Here is a 20,675-nt window from a genome sequence, read left to right on the forward strand (position 1 = left end):
TCAAAAACTAGCAAGGCAAACTCCAAATCCTATAGTTCAGTGGTTCTCAATCTCCCCAATGCTGTCACCCTTTAATACAGTTCCTCATATTGTGGTGACTCCCAACCATCAAATTATTTTTGTTGCTACTTCATAACTGCAATTTTACTACTGTTATGAATATATGTGTATGATACATGTGATACATGACCCCTGTGAAAGGGCCATTTGACCTCCTCCACAACCCAACAGTTTTACCACTGTTATAGCTCCATGTCTGATACCAAAGAGCTCAAACGGCCCTGCCCTTCTACCTTTACTAAAACACTTCTTTCTCATGGACTGGTTCCACACTCTGTTTGAAGCTCTCCTCAGAAGAGATTCCAGGGCTCTGACGTCTTCAACATCTTGGTGTCTCCAACACTATCTGGGCTTTGTTTCAAGACTTCACAAACAGGACCTCTCCGGACCTCCATGCTGGGACTCCCTGCCACATCCCTGGGCCCAGCAGTTCTCCTGAATCACATTTGCAAAAGCTTTTCTCCATTGTTTTTTAGGAGCAGGAAATTCCTCTAGAAGCTTAACTCCACAGGGTCTTGCCCTGAGGTCATCACTCCCTCTGTTCCATTTCAGATCAGGCCTTTCTTTAATCTTCTCATCTCTTCTAGCTTTGGATTCCATAAATTTCATGGTGTGATTTTCTCCTCAAACTACAGTTTGTATTTCTTTTTGCCCAGCCTGCTTATTATTACTGTAAACCTGCATAATAGTGATTACTAACAACCATGTGATGCTGTCCATAGTTGGCTGTCTTGAAATCTCCCCCAGCAAGGAAATTAATCAAACACTTTTCGATTTAGCCTCAGGCAGACACAGGACAAGGGCAGAAAGCAGCCACATTCATTGCCAAAATATAGCAAGAATGTTTTCTAGCCCAGTCACTAATATTGTTCTCCCCTGAAACCTCAAGCTGGGCTTCTGTGGTCCACCTCTGCACTACTGTCTTTCCAGACCACTAAGATCCACTTAGAGTGTTCATTCAATTTCCTAGCCAAAGTCTTCCACATCCCACTAATAAACAGCAGGGCCAGGCCTGACTTGGTAATAGCCCATTCCCTGGTACCAGTTTCTATCTAAGGACTTTTCTACTGAGTTGTAAGACACCATGACCAAGGTATAGAAACCCTCTCTTGAAAAACAAAGCATATACACACAGAGAGAGGAAGAGAGAGAGAGAGAGAGAGAGAGAGAGAGAGAGAGAGAGAGAGAAAAAGTAATTTAAAATTACACTTTCGGAGGGTTAGGGTTTGTGATGATAGAGCAAAGGTATGGTGGTAGGAACAGCTGAGACCTTACATCTTAATTCACAACTATAAGAGAACACGTTGAGAATGGTACAAGTCTTAAATTTTCAAATCCTGCCCCCAGTGATACCACACCTCCAACAAGGCCACTCCTTCAAAGCCTTCCCAAAGAGTTTCACCAACTAAGCAGGTATTCATTCATTCATGTGCATGCGTGCATGTATATGAGCTTCTGGGGGCCAGTCTCCTTCAAACCTTCACAGATGGTAAGAAAGTACTTTACAGGTGACTTAGGATTATAATGTTGGTGAAGAATGGAGGTGAAGCAGTCCTATCACCAACTATCCAGTTCCTAGAGACAAGCACTGTTCAAGGTTCAGTTGGGTAGGGAACTGTATTGAGCTCCCAGACTCATCACTGGCCTGGTAAAAACCACAGTCCCTTAAGCTATAAATGATGATTTTCCTGCCAAAGGATGACCTGACAGCATGGTAATTCACCCAGTTCTGCCAACTATGGCTTTACAGATATGGCCTGACACAACATGCAGTCATGCACAGCAGCAAAAAGGTCTAAATCAGATGATCTCAGACTTTCCTATTACCTGAGTGATTACTAGGAAACAAGCACTCCCCTATCTGGTAGATTCTAGCAAATTGTCCAAGGTGCACATTACTGACTATAGAGCAGGGTGAGTGAACTTCAGGTATGCACTAGAGTCCTAAGAAAGACAGTAACAAAGAAGGCACCACATCCTGCACACTGTAGCAATAGGTTTGTAGATCAAACGAGCAAAGCCAGTAGGGTGAGTCTGCAGAAACATATTTGACTTTCAGATTTTAAAAACTGTGTCTCGCTGGAGATGTGACTCAGTTGAAGAATGTTTGCCTAGCGCGAGAGAGAGGTCTTAGGTTCAACCCCAAATATAAAAGAAAACAAAACCTAACTTTGTACCAGTAAAACAGCTACTCAGCTGTATTAACTGCCAAGCCTCTTGACAGGAGTTCAAACCCCAGGACTCATGGTTGAAAAGGGAGAACCAAGTTCCAAAAGGGATCCTCTGACCTCCACACAGGCACCCTAACACGACCCTCTTGCCTTCCTCTCCTATACGTAAGCAAATTTAATTTCAAAGTAAAAGAAAACGTATCTAGATTGATACTGAGACATGGATTCATTTGAAAGGTAAAGAGAAAGTTTCGAATCTCTGAATTTTCAAAATAAACATTTTCAATGTATATATGAGTTTTAAAAATGAAAGTGATGGGCATGGTGACACACTCTTTTAATCCTAGCACTTGGGGGACAGAAGTAGAAAGTTCTTTGAGTTTGAGGCCAGTCTGGTCTACAGAGCTAGTTCCAGGATAGCCAGGGCTACACAAAGAAACCCTGTCTCAAAAAGAAAAGCCAAAACAAACAAAAACAAAAAAATAAAAAATGGAAGTGAAACTTTAGGGTTGGAGACAGTAGGTAAAGTGCCTGTTCCAAAAGAATAAGAACCTGATTTCAATCCCCTGCACCCACATCAAAAAGTCAAGAATGGAGGCTAGTGACACTGGCTTCTGGCTAGCCAGTTCAGCCTACATAGCAAACCCAGAATCCCAGTGAGAGACTCTGTCTCAAAATTAAAGATAGGGAGCTGGGGAAAGTGGTAACGTGAGAAAAAAATGGATAAAGTGCTTGTAGGACAAGTATAAGGATCTGAGTTTGGATCCCCAGCACCCATGAAAAGGCTGTGTAACAACATACACCTGTAGTCCCAGCACTGGGAAGAACTGGGATACGGTGGAGGTCGTGTGTCACTCTAACTGAAACAGTGAGCTCCAGGTTCAGTGAGAGACTGTCTTAGAATATACATTGGAAAGAGATTAAGGAAGACACCCTCTGACTGCCACATGTGAATGAACAGGAGGTTACATGCAAACACAAATACCACACACACACACACACACACACACACACACACACACACACACAAACACACACACTGAAAGGTAGAGCTGAGAGATGGTTCATTAGGTAAAGCTCTTGTCTCTCAGGAGTCAGGTCTTCATGTTTATCCTGAATTCAGACCCTCACATCCCATGGGGGAAGCAGAAATAGACAGATGGCTCGAGCTGCTGGCCAACTCGGGCAAAGTTCCAGCTCATGAAAGACCCTGCTTGAACAAAAAGTAAAAGGAACCTGAGGAACTACACTGAGGTTTTAAATGCACAGTGGCCCAAATACATAATCACAGAGGATGTTTCCCAAGGAATGACACCTGAGGTCGACCTCTGACCTTCACATAAACACATACACACGAATATGTGCATACACACATACAAACACACATGAACTGCATACTCAAAAGTAAGTGTACATGGGGCTGGAGAGATGGCTCAGTGGTTAAGAACGCTGACTGCTCTTCCAGAGGTCCTGAGTCCAATTCCCAGCAACTACATGGTGGCTCACAACCATCTGTAATGGGATCCGATGCCCTCATCTGGTGTGTCTGAGGACAGCTACAGTGTATTCATATACATAAAATAAATGATAAATCTTTTAAAAAATAGGTATAAATATACACACAAAAAAACTAAATAAGAGCTTCTAAATTAAGTTCTAGTAATTACCAATACAAATATTACATACATCAACAAAAGTGTGAATGAAAATTTACAACACTAGTTGAAAACTGGACTACACTCTTGGAGTACAGTCCAAGATCCTTAAGACAGGCAGCAGTGGTTGTTCTGGGAGGTCGAAGGTCCCAGCTGACGAGCTCTGCCCTGAGACTGACAGAGCACACTCATCTAACTTGGTTCCTCATCCCCACATCTTCATCACCATCTCACAGACCCTTACCACGCTCCTCTCAGTTGGTCACCAAGATGAACTCAACTGGAGTCTCAGCATTCAAGAGGCAAAAGGCAGGAGGATGGCTGAGTTCAAGGCCTTGTCTCAAAAACAAAACAAAAACAGGAAAAAAAGAAAAAAAAAATGGGCTAGGGCGTAGCATGAGAGAAGGCATGGCACTTCCCCTCCCTCCTCCAAGAAGACTGAACTAAAGACAAGAAGTCCTTCTCTAACTCTTGGGTACTTCTCTTCACATATGCAAAAAATGTTTTTGTGAACCGAACCAATTAGATCCAACCCCTAGCATTTACCTGTAATTCAATATCTCTCAAACTCCAGTATGCACCCAAGAGAATCACTGAGTGTCCCTTTAAATTCCCTTTCACCCTGGACATGGACAAAAGCATCTACATTTAGCAAACAGACAGCCCACACAGGACTGGCGTGGTCTGCAACAGGCACTGTTAAAAACAGCTGCTGCTCCATCACTACAAAAAAAAAAAGTGGGTGTGGTGGCTCAGCCCTACAATCCTAGCACCTGGGCTACTGAGTAAATTCTAGGCAAACCTAGGCTACAGAGTAAGAGTCTCTCAGTTTCTCTCAGTCCCCACCCCACCCCCTCTCTCTAACCCACCCCTACTTCTGTTCAGAGGTATGCTACATTCACAGTGTAGCAGAGTGCATTCAGGCAAACTGAACTCTTTCCCACAGCACATATCAGAACACAGAAACCAAGTCATTCCTGCTGAGGGCTGGGAGCAGTTTTCCACACTCTTTCTTTTACTATTTCCACCTAGGTAAAGGCTTAACAAGCTAGGAATCCTTTTAAAAGAGTATTGCTTCCCCAGTTTAACTGCCTTAGTTATCAGGAATGTCAATGTTCTAGAAAATACTAGATGAGTACAATTTACTTTTGAAACCCTTAAAAAAAATGCAGAATATCTCATTAGAAACTAGGACAGATCAACTGTTGGGATAAAGTCTGAGGATTTCCTCTGGAAATCTTACTGCTGTGCATTAGCTGCAACAGTTGCTAACCAGCTACAGCCATTGCTTCTGAAGAAAACATCAGCTAAGCCTTCTATCATTTGTAACCTTTATACAAAAAGTCCCCATTTCCACTAAATAGTGCAGATTAAATACAAGGTAAGGTAAAGATATTATTTTTCAGGAAAAGAAGAAACAGAAGTAACTGATGCCAGCAGCTGAATTCATTTGAGGTATTTACAACAAAAAGCATTTATGGTATGTGACAACATAACTGTGCCTGGTCAGATGACATAATTAAAACGTAACTGGAAATTGGATATGCTGAATAACTTGTGAGAAATGTGCTCCTGGTTGTCGCTAATACATCATCGTACCTCGCTACTTTGAAAAACTGAATTCTTTACAAATCTAAGTTTTGACATACTGAGTTCTCTTGAAATGATGTACCAAGGTCTGTTTTTGTAAAAGAAAACAATGTACCTTTTCAGTGCTTTTTCCCAACCCACTGTCATTGCAAACTGTCTTAGCCATTGAAACAATAGTGTTAAATAACTACATCCACAAAATAACATTTCCCAGCCAAACTCAAAATTATGCTGCTGGATCAGTTACCTTCCAGTAGCCAACTTTCTTCTGTCCTTTTTCCTCGGAGTATACATTTTCAATTTTAACCAATATCAAATTAAGTTCACATATTATTCTCATTTCCAATAAAATGTACACAGTCCCCCCCCCCCCCAAAATGCCCAACAATCTAACAGGAAGCAACACACGGACCGGGCAATTCTAGAGAGGCTGGGGATGCTCTCGCATTTTGTTCAAAATAATAATAATAATAAACTTTTTTCTTTATTTACCGACTTGGGGAAAATTGGTTTGCAAACAACTAGCCAACTTCCCTCTCAACTTGGCATGTGAGAGAGGCACCGAGGGTTCACCTCGACCCTAGGACTGGCCCGGGAGCTCACGCCCATTGGCCCTGCCTGAGAGGAGACAATGGGGCGCGCGGGGCCGCGCCCAGGAGCCCTGACAAGGCGGCTGGCCCGCCCTGCGCCCCCCAGCCCCGCACGCGGCTCCCGGGGCGCGCCCACCCCGCGGCAGGGGAGCCGGGGACCGCACTCACCGAACAGGGTCAGGGCCATGAGGGAGCTGCGCCTCCCGGCGCTCCTAGCTCCGCGGCGGCGGCCGGCAGACGGCACCTCGGCGGGGCGGCGGCCCGGGGGGCGTGGCGCAGAGGCCGCGGGGCCGCGGCGAGGAAAAAGTTACGCGCGCGCTGGCGGGGCGCGCCCCGCCCGCGGCAGCCCGGCAAGCCGCCGCGCGCCCGCACTGTCGCCGCCATGGGCCCGCGGGGCGCGCGCGGGCGGGCGGACCTGAAGCGCGACCGGCCGGGCGGAGCGACAGCGGCCGGCGCTCACCGCGCACCCCGCGACCTCGCGGACGCCATCTTGCCAGAGCGCGCCGCATTCCCGCCGGCCCCTCGGGCGGCCGGGCGAGCATTACCATGGCAACAGGCGCGCGCGACCCGCGGGGACGCGCCCCATCCGCGGCGTCTAGAGTGAGGCTGCGCCCCCCCAACCCCAACACGCACACCCCCCAGGCGGCGGCGGCAACGGCGGCGTCCGGGAGGCAAAGCGGGTGCAGCTCCTGAAATCCCAGGATTTTTCTTGAATGGGATGGGAGAGCAGGGAGGAGGATGCTCGGGCTCGCGGGCAGGCGGGGTCTCCTGAGGACCAGGGTTCGTCTGAGGATAGGGGCTCCTGCCGGCGCCCTCAGGGTTAACCGCAAGCGGTCCCTGCCTGTGGATGCTGCTAACCTTCCCTTGGGATGGAGGAGCCCCTCTTGTTTCCGATCAGTATACCCGGAAACGAGTAATTAAGAAGCATCAAAAATTATCTAAAATAACTGTTAGAAGGCAGGTGCTTAAACCCACTCTTGTCCTTTTTACGTTAAACCTTGTGGATTTTGTCTGAGGAAAGATCAGCATTCCACGCTGCCTGGCGAGTCTCTGCCACAAAAGATCGTTCCCCCGAGCTTTTGGGTTTTATCTGATAATCACAGGCACCGTCTCTAGCCCTGGTGTTTTCTCGTCGCCTTGTCTTCACCTTAATTAGTAAGAGGCCATCCAACGCCTTGAGTTTTTCGGGTTTTTTTTTTTTTTTTGCTTGTTTTTTGTTTTTTTGGAAAGGCTCAACTGTGATGTTTTCATCATTTTCACTTTATTTCTCGTTGCTACCTTTGTTCTATTTAAAACAGTCCTTTTCCCTCCTACTTTCTCTGTTTAGGGTTTGTTAGTAGTTGGGTGTTTAATCTTAGGTCCTCATTTTCTCCTGTGTGCACCTCTTGTTTTACAAGCTCCTGGGGTTTCCTGGTGTCATTTTTCCTCTTTTCTCTGAATTTCAACTAGTTATTGTGTTAGATAAATAGCTTCTATTAATATATCTCAGGAATCAAATCTTTATAAAATGATAATTACTACCTCAAATATAAATGCAGCTAATCCATCATCATTTCACAGCATACTCAAGCATCAGAAAAGAAAAAGGAAAAAAAAAAAAGCCGGTTGAAGGAGGAGCCAAGCCTTTTGTTTCAAGCCAGTTAAATCAAAAAAGAAAGAAATATTAAAGATAATCAGCGTGAATGGACAAATGCCTCAGCACCTGATCTTACCTAAAATAGATTTTCATTAGCTACTGGTATAAAAAGTATTTCTTGAAATCACCAATATTTTACATCCTTATTGTGAATAAACTCCGTTCGATTTTATTCGCCCCTCCCTTTTTTCATCAAGATAAATCAAGAAGGCTTTGAGGGACAGATTTTAGCCATAGTAAGATCTCTGCTGATCCCGTCTGCAACCAAAAAAAGAAAAAAGAAAAAAAAAGTGCACATAAGCACACCAAAAAATTTTTTTGCACAATTTAAGAAGATTATTCTGGGATCCCGGGTCTTCTGCTAACTATCCTTTTTCATCTCATAAAGGGTTTGCCTTTCATAATTTTAAAAAGAATCTTTCATTGACTTTTAAACAGATTTAAAGGAAAAAGAAAATAAGGATTTCCCCCCAAGTGTGTGTGCCTATTTAGTGACAACTAACAGGAGAAGCTTAGGTCTCTGCTGTACTCCCAGACAACCTCCTTCGTCCCCCACCCCCCAACCCTTTAGAGCATGTTTGGTTTGAATTTAAGAAGAAAGATCTGCTTACTATTAGAAGCAAGGTGGATTCTTTGTCCACAACAGTTTTACATTTGCAGATCAACTTCAAGTTCAGGAGGTTACATCCTGCCCAGAGTCTTTATTCACAAGCACCTCTCTTCAGGACTGTGTATGTTCATGGAGGTTATGAACGGAAAGGTGTCTATTGTTCTAGTTCAATTTAATGAGAGGTACCAGAGCATCAAGCCTTTGGGTGTTAGAGTTCAAGTTTGCTGGAGTTTTCTCTGCCTGCTGAGGAGTTACCCTGAGGATCAGTAAGCGGGAACCTAGTACCCTCTGCTCTGACTCACCCATTGTATAGCCAGGCTCTGGTTACCAGACCAACATTCCACTTTTTACTAACAGCCACCAGACAGAGCCGAGTCCAGTAATGGACCCAGCTTAGACTTTAGTGGAGACCTTCCCATGGTCTTCCTCTTGTCTATACCATACCTTGGTAAAAACACACTCAACACAGACAGCTGTTTTTAAGAGACTATTTGAAAAACATGATGTAATGTGAGTGTTGGCATCTTCTCAGAGCATCTAGCTCTTGCAAATGATGTTTTTCCCACGTACTTCTCTAACAAAATGCTTTCCACACTAATCTAAGTGTTCTGTCTTATAAGTAGTACTGGTGCTTCCAATGTCACCCTAGCCATTAAGAAATAGTGTGCCTCTTTGACGATTAACTGGAAATAAAGCAGTAGCCTCCTACTTCAGATTCAATGTGAGGAAGGGCGTTAACTACCCAGAAGTGATTATTACGGGTGGTGACTTTGGTCCTTTAGAATGAATTTACTTTTCAAAGCACACACACTTCATTCAAAAATTTGACTTTGGCTTAGCAGGAAAGCAGAAGCCAGATGTGTTTACAGTGCTACTAAATAACTGTTCCGTTTCAAACAGACCTTGACTCTCTGTCCCTCTTTCCCTCATTCATAAAACGGGAGGAAGAAACAGTGTAACATCCTTCTCAGTTGTGTCTGCCACAGTGATCTTTAAAGTCTTTAAGTGGATTGTGGATAACCTGGGAGATGTTTGAATCCTTAACATATTCAGAGGAGTGTTCCTAATGTAATGCTCAATGTAACCAAGAAGTCATGCTTCTTAGAGCACCAACTCTCTCATTCATAGCAGGTTACACAACAGTGTTGCTTTAGTGCGTAAAGGAATCTTTTTCAGTTTCAGCAGCATTAAAATTGAATGGATGCTGAGAAACCTATTTTAAATTTGCTAAAACAGTTTCTCACTTCTATCTAAATCTTGTTGAGTAAACAGAACTTAGACAATCCTTTAAAATCCTTTTCACACCACGAACTAATGGCTTAGTTAGAGTATTTTAGGTCTTCTTCTTTCTTTTTCCTGCTCATTTAGCTTCATCTCCATTGGTAAACATTGATTTGTTCTTCAGTTTTGAATGAAACAGAAATCAATGAGGCAGCTTCTGTCTCACAATAACAAGTTAAAATTATAGCACTTGGTGGTGTCAACACAGCTTTAAACACTGGAATACCAGCCATATTAACACAGTTCCCAAAATAGCGCAGAAGTTTGCTGTTAAAGGAGGAAAATTGTGCATTTTATTTCTGTGCGTTCGATAGAAGCATTTTCTCTCCCTCAGCACAGCAATTACAAAGGTTAGCATTATTTACACAAGTGTTAACACTGTCACCATATGTGGCAGTTCTGTTCCCCGTTCACAGCTTTGTTTCCATTGTGTGAATGAGAGGTGAGTTTGTTTCGCTGTTCTTAATGTGTTCCTTAAACTCTTAATCAGGATGGGGTTGTTCCTTCTCAGGGTTTCTCAGTGAACACTACCTGATGTCGGTGGCATTTTGTGACTTTAAAGAAGCATTTTGAAAGGACAAAGCTTTATTCATGCAAAAGTAACTAAGACAGCACATAGCTTGAACATAAGAATTCAAATCGTAAAACTAGACGGAGAAAAACACATCACAAACTATAAAATTGGCCATTACACTTAAATAATTTAAATTAGTGTTCAGGAGAATTGATTTTGTTCTATTGACCCCAAGAGGGTGCCTAAATTGTCTCCTCTGGGGTAATATTGTGCCTTAGAAATGGTCTGAAACTCCATCCAAGAAAAGTATATAAGAAATCGTAAGACTTGAAGCCAAGATTTTGCTACACAATGCTTACTCTCATCAAAATTATGCTAAAAGGTCATCTGGCTTCTGGTGGTGTGTCACTGAGGAGGCACTAAGGCCTTCCAAGTTGAGCAAACCAATCAGCACTTGGGCAGCTCTGTGTTTGGGAAGGAGGGGCAGCAACAAGAAGGGAAATTCAAAATGAGAATAACCCAGGATAATGAGTTTCTTCTTATTCAGTAAGAAGAGTAAATCGCAGTCCAGTGGGTGATAGAACCCTGGGGATTACTATACAACCAAGGTTAGAATGTTCTAAGAGGCACAGGTCTTTAAAAAGTGTAACAGTTTGTATCAAAATGACCAGTGGATGGAGGAAGGTCCACTTTTAATTTGGTTTTAAATAAATGTTTTTAAAATAATACTTATTTTCTGGTAGGTAGTATAACAGATCTCCAGGGATTTTTTTTTTATAGACTCACAATCAAGTATATTTTCAAGTACATGTTGGACAAAAGCACAATGATTTGGCTGCCAGTAAGTTTCTGTTCTATCCTACAATCATATTATAGTATGTGAAGCCAACATTGCTATTCAAGTGTATTTTTCTGAGGTTACCAGGCATATCTAATGCACAGTGTGGCTAAATGTCTATTTAACTGGAGCAGTTGGATTTCTGCCAGGTTTGCTCGAGAGTATATAATCGGATTTGGCTACAAATCAAATCTCCCTAACATGGCCATGGTTTTTCTGGCTAATGTGGGTGTCCACAGTGAGAGTGAGTTATTTAAGGTGATTACATTGGGAATTATAAATCAGCACAATGCCTATGATCCCTGGGTAAAAGTTAAATTTCTAGTTAGTAGAAGCTGAAAGGGATATTGTGAGTTTCCATGATTAAAATCACAGTCTGGTTCAAGACAGATCTGTTCCTAACAGAGTTTTCACAAAGCTCCTTGGTGTCCCGTTGTCTAGGACTTTCCCAGACATTTGTGAACAGATTTTTCTGAGGTCCCAATGAACAGACTTAAATTCACACATCCGTCTCTCATCCGTTCAACAAATGCACCATTGATGTACAAAATTCTGGCAAAAGAACCCAAGATTATTCAGATCTGAGAAGGCATCTGGAGGGATCAGGCTTGTCTTGAGAGATGATGAATTAAGCAAACAGTCAGACTGGAGACACAGAGATTAGGGTGGAGGAATATGAGGAAATCCTGAGCAAAGCAGCCAGGACATGGCTGTGCCAAGGAACTCTTGGAGGAATGGGGACATGGGGAAGTTGGGGGGGATGTAGGCAAGGCTGCTGAGCTGATGAATCTAAACATCGCTTTATGAACTCTGCCTACTTTCTACAAACACAGAAGACAACTAGAAATTTGGGTCCATTATATACAATTCTACCTTGAAACTGTTCTTACTGCCCCATTCGTGTTTGTTTGTTGCTGGAATCTCCCTGCCATCGAGCTGAGTTGGGTGACGTGCCAATCCATGATGAATCCCCACAGAGGCAGAAGGTGAACACGTGCCAGCCGCTGGTTATGCTCAGACAACATGGTCCAAGTGAGCCAGGACTCCACTGAGAAAAGAGCAGAGGTGGGCAGACCATGACCACACCTTCCGGGTTACTCTTGGGATTAAACAAAGCCAGAACGGACATTAAACAAACAATTTCATCTTGTCTCTTATGCCAAGTCCCTTCTTTTCAAAGCATTGTCATCTCACTGAATGAGGCCTTTTCTTTCTCACAGGTATTTGCTTCCCTGCTCAACATAAAGATGACACCATGAACAAGCCTACTAGAAGTAACAGTTGCGCTTAGTTACTGGACAAGTGTGTTTGTGTACTGCAGTGCCAACCAGACTGTTAGACCCTTTCCATTAGACGGGCAAGTGCTTGTCGTCATGCCAATAGTTGGCTTGTAACTACAGCATTCACCATAAAGCCAATGCTGGCTCCTCCAATAGCCCGTCTCTGCAGAAAGTTGCACCTGGCAAAAGAATTTTGAAAAAAATCATAGATTTCTCTTCCAGGTGCAATGGAGCATACCTTTAAACCTTAGTCACTTGGGAGGCAGAGGCAAAACCAGCCTGGTCTATTCAACGAGACCCTGTCTCAAAAATAAACAATCACAGGTTCTGTTGATATTTTATGTTCTAGAGATTCCAATTTATACCACACATGAACACTATAAAACTCCTTGTTTCTCTCTGTGTCTCTGTCTGTCTGCCTGCCTGTCTGCCTGTCTGTCTCCCATAACCTACAGTCGAGCAAAGCACACAACCCCATGAGACCCCTGCACCCACACCCCAGTCCTTCAGCCTTTCCCGCTGCACTCCCCACCCCTGGTTCCCTGGCTGCTTTGCTCTCTGTTTTCTATTTGCTGTCCTTACCTTCAGCTGTTGCTCTTTACTACCGGAGGGACCTAGGAAATGGCCCAACCAGCAAGAGTCTTCCTCTGTGTCCTCTGCCTCTGTGCTCACTAATCTGTTGTGTACCACTCAAACACCTGTGAGATCTTTTTTTTTTTTTAATTAGAAAGTAAAATGGTAAGAACGATCGATCTTCCAGATGAAAAGAATCCAGAACTCTATAAAGAGAAAAAATGTAAGGGTGGAAACTAGTGTTTACCTGGGTTTGAGCTCCAACCCCACAAAATAAATCATTTCTAGGGGATGGTCAACCTGAAATACTTGTCTTCAGAACTCTCTGGAAAATAGTGACTGATGGGAAACAGCTGAGTCAGCCAAACGGAGAGGGAAAGGAAGAATAGAAGGGGTCTACCCGAGCCTGCCTGTCATTAATCTACCAGTGCCACCAAGACAATCAGAAATTAACAAAAGGGATGGAGAGATGACTCAGTGGTTAAGAGCACTGACTGGGGTTGGGGATTTAGCTCAGTGGTAGAGCGCTTGCCTAGCAAGTGCAAGGCCCTGTTCGGTCCCCAGCTCCGGAAAAAAAAAAAAAAAAAAAAAAGCACTGACTGCTCTTCCAAAGGTCCTGAGTTCAAATCCCAGCAACCACATGGTGGCTTACAACCATCTGTAATAAGATCTGATGCCCTCTTCTGGTGTGTCTGAAGATAGCTACAATGTATATAATAAGTAAATAAACCTTTTTTAAAAAAAAAAGAAATTAACTAAAGTCCTTTAGCAGATCAATGCCTAGGTAGAATTCACGTTACTGAGAAGCAAGAGTAGCCCAGGGTAAAGCAATTTCCTATCCATTGTTCCTAGAGAGAGCGTGCTGATGTCCCTTCCTTTCTGATCTTGGCTCAGCCGGGCTTTATTTAAGGGCTTGATGAGGCTTGAGCTGTGAAGGGAAGTCGAATGTCACAGGGAAAGTCTTCCTGTGTTTCTTCTGAGGAACAATGCAAGTTGGAGAAAGGTGACCTCCAATGACAGGATGACATAATGTGTGTCCCAACCAAAAGAGGAAACCAGGCAGAGTGAGAAGCTTTCCATGTGGGGTCCTCACCAACGGGCTTTCTTCCAGCTACCACCCTTTTCTGTCCTCAGGGCATTATGTGACATTTCCCCTTGCACATTCAAGCCAGGGGTTTCTTTTGTGTAAAAAGCCTTTTTAAAAACAGCCCAACTATGATGGGAAATGTTTTTATTCCCTTGATTCCGTTGCCTGACGGAATGACTAATTCATTCCTTCAGCTTATCTTTTTGTACAGTCCAATCCCTGTAGGGAAGTCACTTGTCACGCAGTGAGCAGGCATCCTTTGGTCTCACTCACTGAGACGCACCAGGGCGTTAACCCAGCACCTCCTTCCTCTCTTGACCTGGGAGTTAGAGTTTGTGCGATTGAAAACACTTCCCATTGGTTCTTTGAGCTCTCTATCGCTTTTGCGCCTGATGACGGAAGGTAGAGAATCAGACGCTTGTTTAAAATAAGGTAAGCAAACAAGATAGATGACAGACAGACAGACACTGTCCAGCTGAGACCTCAAAGCATCCATGTACATTCAGATTCACCAAGAAGCCTCCCCACCTAGAAATACTTCATCTTCATCTGGGCTCACAGAGAACTCTTTAAATATGGGTCTTAATGCCGTCTACATTGTATGTGTCGTCATTATTTAAATATTTACGGAAATGTGCTTTTCTTTCTTTCTTTCTCTTCCTCCTTTTGCCTGCCTTATCCTGGACCCTTAAGACAAAGCTCTTCTCACTATTGAGGTTTGCTTTATATCCCTCAACTTACACTCAGCAAGTGGCAATTGAATGAACAGGTAAACATAGTAACTAACATGTATATGGACATTGACACCGATTTGACACTGGCTGTGAGTGGACTCAATCTTGTCACAGGGATGCTAGGATATGGCTAACTTCTGCTCAATGGTTTGCTCCAGCCTTCGTTTTTGGTAAATACTGCATGGTCGCACACTAAAAAGCTAAGGTGCGTCAGGATACAGAAGGTTAACCATGGGTTTTTGCTTTTTCCTGTTTGTTTTTTTTTAAGAATTATTTATTTATTGTATATAAGTACACTGTAGCTGTCTTCAGACACACCAGAAGAGGGCATTGGATCCCATTACAGATGGTTGTGAGCCACCATGTGGTTGCTGGGAATTGAACTCAGGACCTCTGGAAGATCAGTCAGTGCTCTTAGCCACTGAGCCATCTCTCTAGCCTGCTTTTTCCTGTTTAGTTCATTTGCAGGTCAGTGGACCAAGCTTTCAATCAGATTTCTTTTTAAGTGAAGGCTAGAAATAATACCTACATTTTCCTTTTTAAAAACTACTTACAAGACCTGGTGGCACATACCTTTAATCCTAGCACTTAGGAGATAGGACTAGCAGATCTCTGTGATTTCAAGAACAGTCTGGTCTATGTGGTGAGGCAGTCTCACAGAAGCCAAAACAACCACAATAAAACTCAGTTATAATTAACTTTTCAGGCTAAGAATATGTGTGGCTTAGAGGTAGAATGAGTACTTAGCATGCCCAAGCCCCCAGGTTTGATCCCTAGAGCCATAATAAATAAACGAATAAAAATTTTAAAATACTTAACATTGTTGAATTGTTCTTCATACAATTACAGAAAGAGAGAATAAAAAAAATGTTGAAACTATGGTTAATTTTCCTGCCCCCAAAGAACTACTGTTAACATTTATTTATTTTAAGAGTATTTATTTGTTTTTGTTTATTTGTTGTCATTTGTTTTGTTTTTCAAGACAGGGTTTTCTATGGAACTGTCTGAAGGCTTATATTACTTACTTTAATAAGTGTTTTAAATGCTTCACCTCTCCTTTAGCCCATCACCCACCAGAGGTACTGGAAAGGAAAGGTTAATAGGGCAAAGCAGGTGTGGACCTGTTTAGAAAATAGTTTTTGGGGTGAATCAATCTGCATTGTCAGGATATCAGAATTCAGTTCACAAAATTGGCAGCAATAGCTGGATCTACTTGCAACACCTCTTTTTTTTTTTTTTTTTTTTTTTTTTTTGGTTCTTTTTTTTGAGCTGGGATCGAACCTTGGGGCCTTAAACTTCCTAAGTAAGCGCTACCACTGAAGCTAAATCCCCAGCCCCTGCAAACACCTCTTATGAATCAGCAGTGGCAGTTCAATCCAGAAGAAACCTCTAGGCTCTGCCAATCAGCTGAGTCTGTAGAGCGGCAAGAAGCCACCTGAACACCATCAGAAGTTCTTTGGTGCATTTCTCTCTAGGAAGTCACAACAAACATTGACCAGTAAAGAAGGCAAGCAAACCAATATCACACAGCATTGTCAACAAAGACCAGCATCAGGCAAAGCCCAGTGAAGACCATCAAAGAGTGGCAAGATGAACCAACGTCACAGCGTTGTCCACTGTCTGTAGGGTTATACTCAAACTATTTGTAGACATCACATGTCTGCTCTAGCAAAACATCACAAGTCCTTTTCCAAGGCAGCTTCCAGAAAAATACCACGTCTGTTCTCAGCAAAACATTCTTCCACGTGTCTCTTTCAGCAAAAACAGTCTCTCATAAGACAGTTCACAGAAAAATGTCACATGACATAATTGAGTCTCCAAAGAAACCAGAAATTTTCACTTCCACTGTCTGTCCTGGAACTATCCTGGATCTCTAACCTGTCTTTGCCTCTCAACTGCTGAGATTAAGTGTCTATGCCACTGCACCTACTACTATTTGTAATTATGTGTACATCTGTATGTGGACATCTGTATGTGAAAGCACAGGGGCCTGCTGGGGCCAAAAGAGTAGAAGCTATAGTTATAGGCAGTTGTTAGCCACCCAGTGTGGGTGCTTGGAATTGTACTCTGGTCCTCTATAAGAGCAGTAGACATTCCTAACTGCTTAGCTATTCCCTCCAGCCCTGTTCACATTTTCATTTATGATTTTTGTCTTTCTCTGACTCTGAACTGAGACACATGCAGACACATTCTCTGCCTCTGTGAATCCAAATGATTACAACAGATAACATACAACTTAACCCCTACCATGGTTGTCAAAGCTGGATATTATTCTTGAGATGATGTTATTCTTGCAGTGTTTAATCAGGGCTGCTTCAAACAATCTTCAACCATGTGGAGTAAGAAACTGGAATGTCAACCGACAGTAAAACAAGCACAAGAAAATACGAATGAGAATTTTTGACGGCAATGTTTCTAATCAAACTAAATAATGTTTGACTGCAGTTATTCTAAGGCCTAGAGAAAACCTGAAGCTCCTCTAGGTTTTATAACTAAAGCATGCACTGCAGTGGGATGCCCCTAACTTCAGATAACTAATGACTTGCACGGTAACATCTTCTTAATGCAGCAGCTAAAACAGGGCCTCAGATCTTCTGGAACTGGTGTGGCAGATGGTGGTGAGCTGCCATGTGAGTGCTGGGAATTGAACCAGGGTCTTCTGGAAGAGCAGCCAGTGTTCTTGATAGCTGAGCCACCTCTCTGGCACCAGGAAAAGCATTTTTGGCAGAGGAAATTAGCATACTGAAGGCTGAACTGTATTTTTGTACGGGACTACAAAGGGTGATTGGGAGGAGAGAGCAAGTAGGAGGGATAGAGGCCAGAGAGGTAGTGTCAGCTGTCACCAGGGCCTGAGGATTGTGGCTTGCTCCGGGTGACACGGAGAGCCACAGGAAGGACTTGGGGAGAGTGATGTGGTCCCGTGTATGATTTCAAGGTAACACCTGCCGGATGTGTTAAGAAGATATTATCATGAAAGTAAAATTAGAAATGATAGATTAGTGCAGTCTACCTATCTGCTTGACCAGAGAGTGTTCTTTGTTGTTTATTTTCCACTTGAACATTTTATATTCTCTCTATATATATAAACATAGACATAGATATATAGTATATCTATATAGGTATAGAAATATACATAGATCATATATATAAATATAGAGAGAGAGATAAAAATATAGAGATATAAAAGATGACTCAAGTACTTTTTCTAACAACCATAAGACCTAGGTTCAATCCCCAGAACCATAATAAGTAAGTAAGTAAATAAATAAATAAATAAATATGTATTTATTAATATGAACCATATATTAATATTTTTCATGTTAACCATATATATGTATATGCATATTTGCACATATGTACATATATATACCATGCATATATATGCCATAAAAATATACACATATATATTATATGTATGTGTGTGTATATCATACATATACATATATATATATGGTTTGGTGTGTGTGTGTGTGTGTACATCATACATATACATGGTTTAGGGTGTGTGTGTATATGTATCATACATATACATATATATGGTTTGGTGTGTATGTGTGTATGTGTGTGTATCATACATATACATATATATGGTTTAGGGTATGTGTGTGTGTATCATACATATACAGATATATGGTTTAGGGGGTGTGTGTGTGTGTGTGTGTGTGTGTGTGTGTTGGTTCTTCTACTAGAAGTAGCCTGTTTAAGGTCTTTGCTGATTTTTCTATTAGAATATTATTTTTTTACCTTTTCTTATTGGTTTCTTGCTTGGGTGTCAAACTCAGTTCAGCTTGTAGGTTAAGGAATTTACCCACAGAGCCATCTTTGTGGCCCAACTAGTATTTATTTTAAGAGGTTTTGTCTTTGTCCACTAAAGTAATTTGTAAGTAATTGGTTATATTATAATTTTTAAAGGATGATCCAAGTACTTAGTCTAACAATCCCAAGGCCCTAGATTCAATCCCCAGAAACAAAAATAGATTAAATAATAAAAATAAGTTAAATTGAGTCAAATAACCAAATTATACTAAATGTCACCCTTGAGCCAGTTAATTTCTAATGCTTCTGTAAGCATAGAAATTCTAAATTTCTTGTCTCCCACGAAAGGATTTAGGATAAGGGCTGAATGAAATTGTTATCAAATATTAAGCTCCTTAGGGCATCTAAAATCCATGAAGTGGACCGAGGAGATGTGCCTGTCAGTAAAGTGCCTGTACACAGTGTGAGACTCTGAGGTTAGACTCCAACCATGAGTGACATCTATAACCCCAGGGCTGGGCAGTGGGCTCTGGGGCAGCACAGTCTGGGACAGCACACTCTGGGGCAGTGGGGCGGAGAAGCAGGCAGACCATTGGTGCTCTGCTAGCCAGTCTGGACAGTTGGTGAGTGCCAGTAAGCTCTGTTCAGTAAGATCTGCTTCAGAGATGGCCATTATGAGCACACTCTGCTCTTCCTGCAGCCAATGGTGACTCACAACCATATTAACTCCATTTCTAGACAGTCCAATAAATGCCTTCTTCTTGTCTCCAAAGGCACCAGGTATGGAAGTGGTGTACAGACACCCACACCCACACCCACACAAAATGAAAGCAAAATAAAATAAAAAGCTAAATTAGACAGTAATAGAAGAGGAGACTTGATGTCAACCTGTATCTTTAATTTTTTTCAAAACCTATTTTTTTCATTTGCAAATACGATTTATTAAAAATATGGGATGCTTTACAAATTTGCGTGCCAGCCATCCTTGCTTGGGGGCCAGGCTAACCTTCTCTGTGTGATCCCAATTTTAGTACATGTGCTGCCGAAGCAAGCAACGAAACCTGCTTTTAATGATGGCTCTTAAATGCATTAACGTCCCTTTTAAAGGATACAGGGGGGAATGGACCTGTTTAGAAAGGTTCTTTGGAGCAACTCCCATCTGTGTTGTCTGGAAATTGACAGTTAAGTTCACAGGTTAGCAGGCAGTGGCAGTTTGCAAACACTTCATATACACCAGCAATCTAGTTCAGTAGAGTCAGATAGCAAACGCAAACCAGCAGCGGTGCACTACTTAGCAGAGACAGCCAGGCCTCAGCAGGAGGCACCCAGAAGGACACCAGGAGAGTTCTCAGCTGTGCTTCTCTCAGGGAAACAAAGATCAGTGAAACATGAGACCCACAAGCATGCGAGATCTATAAGCAAGCCTAGCTCAGCCGCCATCACTATTCATCGAGTCCTAGTTACACCCTCCAAACATCACATGTCCTCCACATGTCTCGCCTCAGCACTTGTCTTGCCTCACCTCAGCGTGTGCATCTGTCTCAGTTGACATCACTCTGCCAATCAGCCAGAGTCCACAGAATCAGCAAGAAACTGCAGCACACCACCAGAAGTTTTTGGGTGCATTTCTCTCTCTATAGAGTCTCGACAAATGCAGCTCAATTCTGCAGTCAATACAAGGCAGACCGATACGTGCGTGCTGTTAGCAAAGAACCTTTCATCACGTGTTCTTTCATGTGCTTGCTTTGACAGAACATCTTTTCCCCTGTGTCTGCTACATGTTCCTTCAGGGGTCTGCCTTAGCCTTTCACCTGTGTCCACTTCAGCTAAATGTTCCTTCATGTGTTTGCCCCAGCAAAACACCATCCAAAACTTTCCAAAGAGCCCTTAAGTTTCCATATTCACACAAGCACTCCGGCATGATAAAACCAACAAAAGCAAATACTGCCGAAAACTAACTCAGCTAAAACAACAACAATTACGACAACGGCAATATCAAACACTAAGAAATGTGGCTGGGGTGCAGCACAATGGTAGGTCACGTGATTAGCATGTGTGAAGCCCGAAGCTCATTAGTAATTCCTCAACAGTTAAGGAGACTACATGAGGAAGGAAATATATACAAAGTTGGTGGAGCACTGTAGTAACATTCCCTAGGAGGTTGCAACTTAAAACAAGGTGACAACTCAAAATACAGAGGCTGGGAGAGAACCCAAAACTTCGCACACATTGTACAGGTAGTCTGCCCTGGGACACACCCTGTCCCTTAATTTTCTGAAAAGCAGACTTTCCCTCACCTT

At 42.6% G+C, this 20,675-nt stretch overlaps 1 protein-coding gene and 1 non-coding gene across 2 annotated transcripts in view; both read right to left on the minus strand.

Moving 5' to 3' along the window:
• The window catches only part of Chn1 (chimerin 1), a 152,968-nt gene extending 146,631 nt beyond the window's left edge, over window positions 1-6,337 (minus strand). The window contains exon 1 of the mRNA XM_032903501.1: window positions 6,235-6,337. Within this exon, the coding sequence (XP_032759392.1) occupies window positions 6,235-6,253 (19 nt within the window). The 5' untranslated portion in view covers window positions 6,254-6,337. The remainder of the gene's footprint in view (window positions 1-6,234) is intronic.
• A 12,982-nt stretch (window positions 6,338-19,319) lies between these two features.
• LOC116902491 lies at window positions 19,320-19,430 on the minus strand. The gene has a single exon (XR_004388106.1). It is a non-coding gene; the product is annotated as a U6 spliceosomal RNA (small nuclear RNA).
• Window positions 19,431-20,675: the final 1,245 nt, after the last annotated feature.

Source organism: Rattus rattus, chromosome 5 (assembly GCF_011064425.1).
Source record: "Rattus rattus isolate New Zealand chromosome 5, Rrattus_CSIRO_v1, whole genome shotgun sequence".
Taxonomy (NCBI): domain Eukaryota; kingdom Metazoa; phylum Chordata; class Mammalia; order Rodentia; family Muridae; genus Rattus; species Rattus rattus.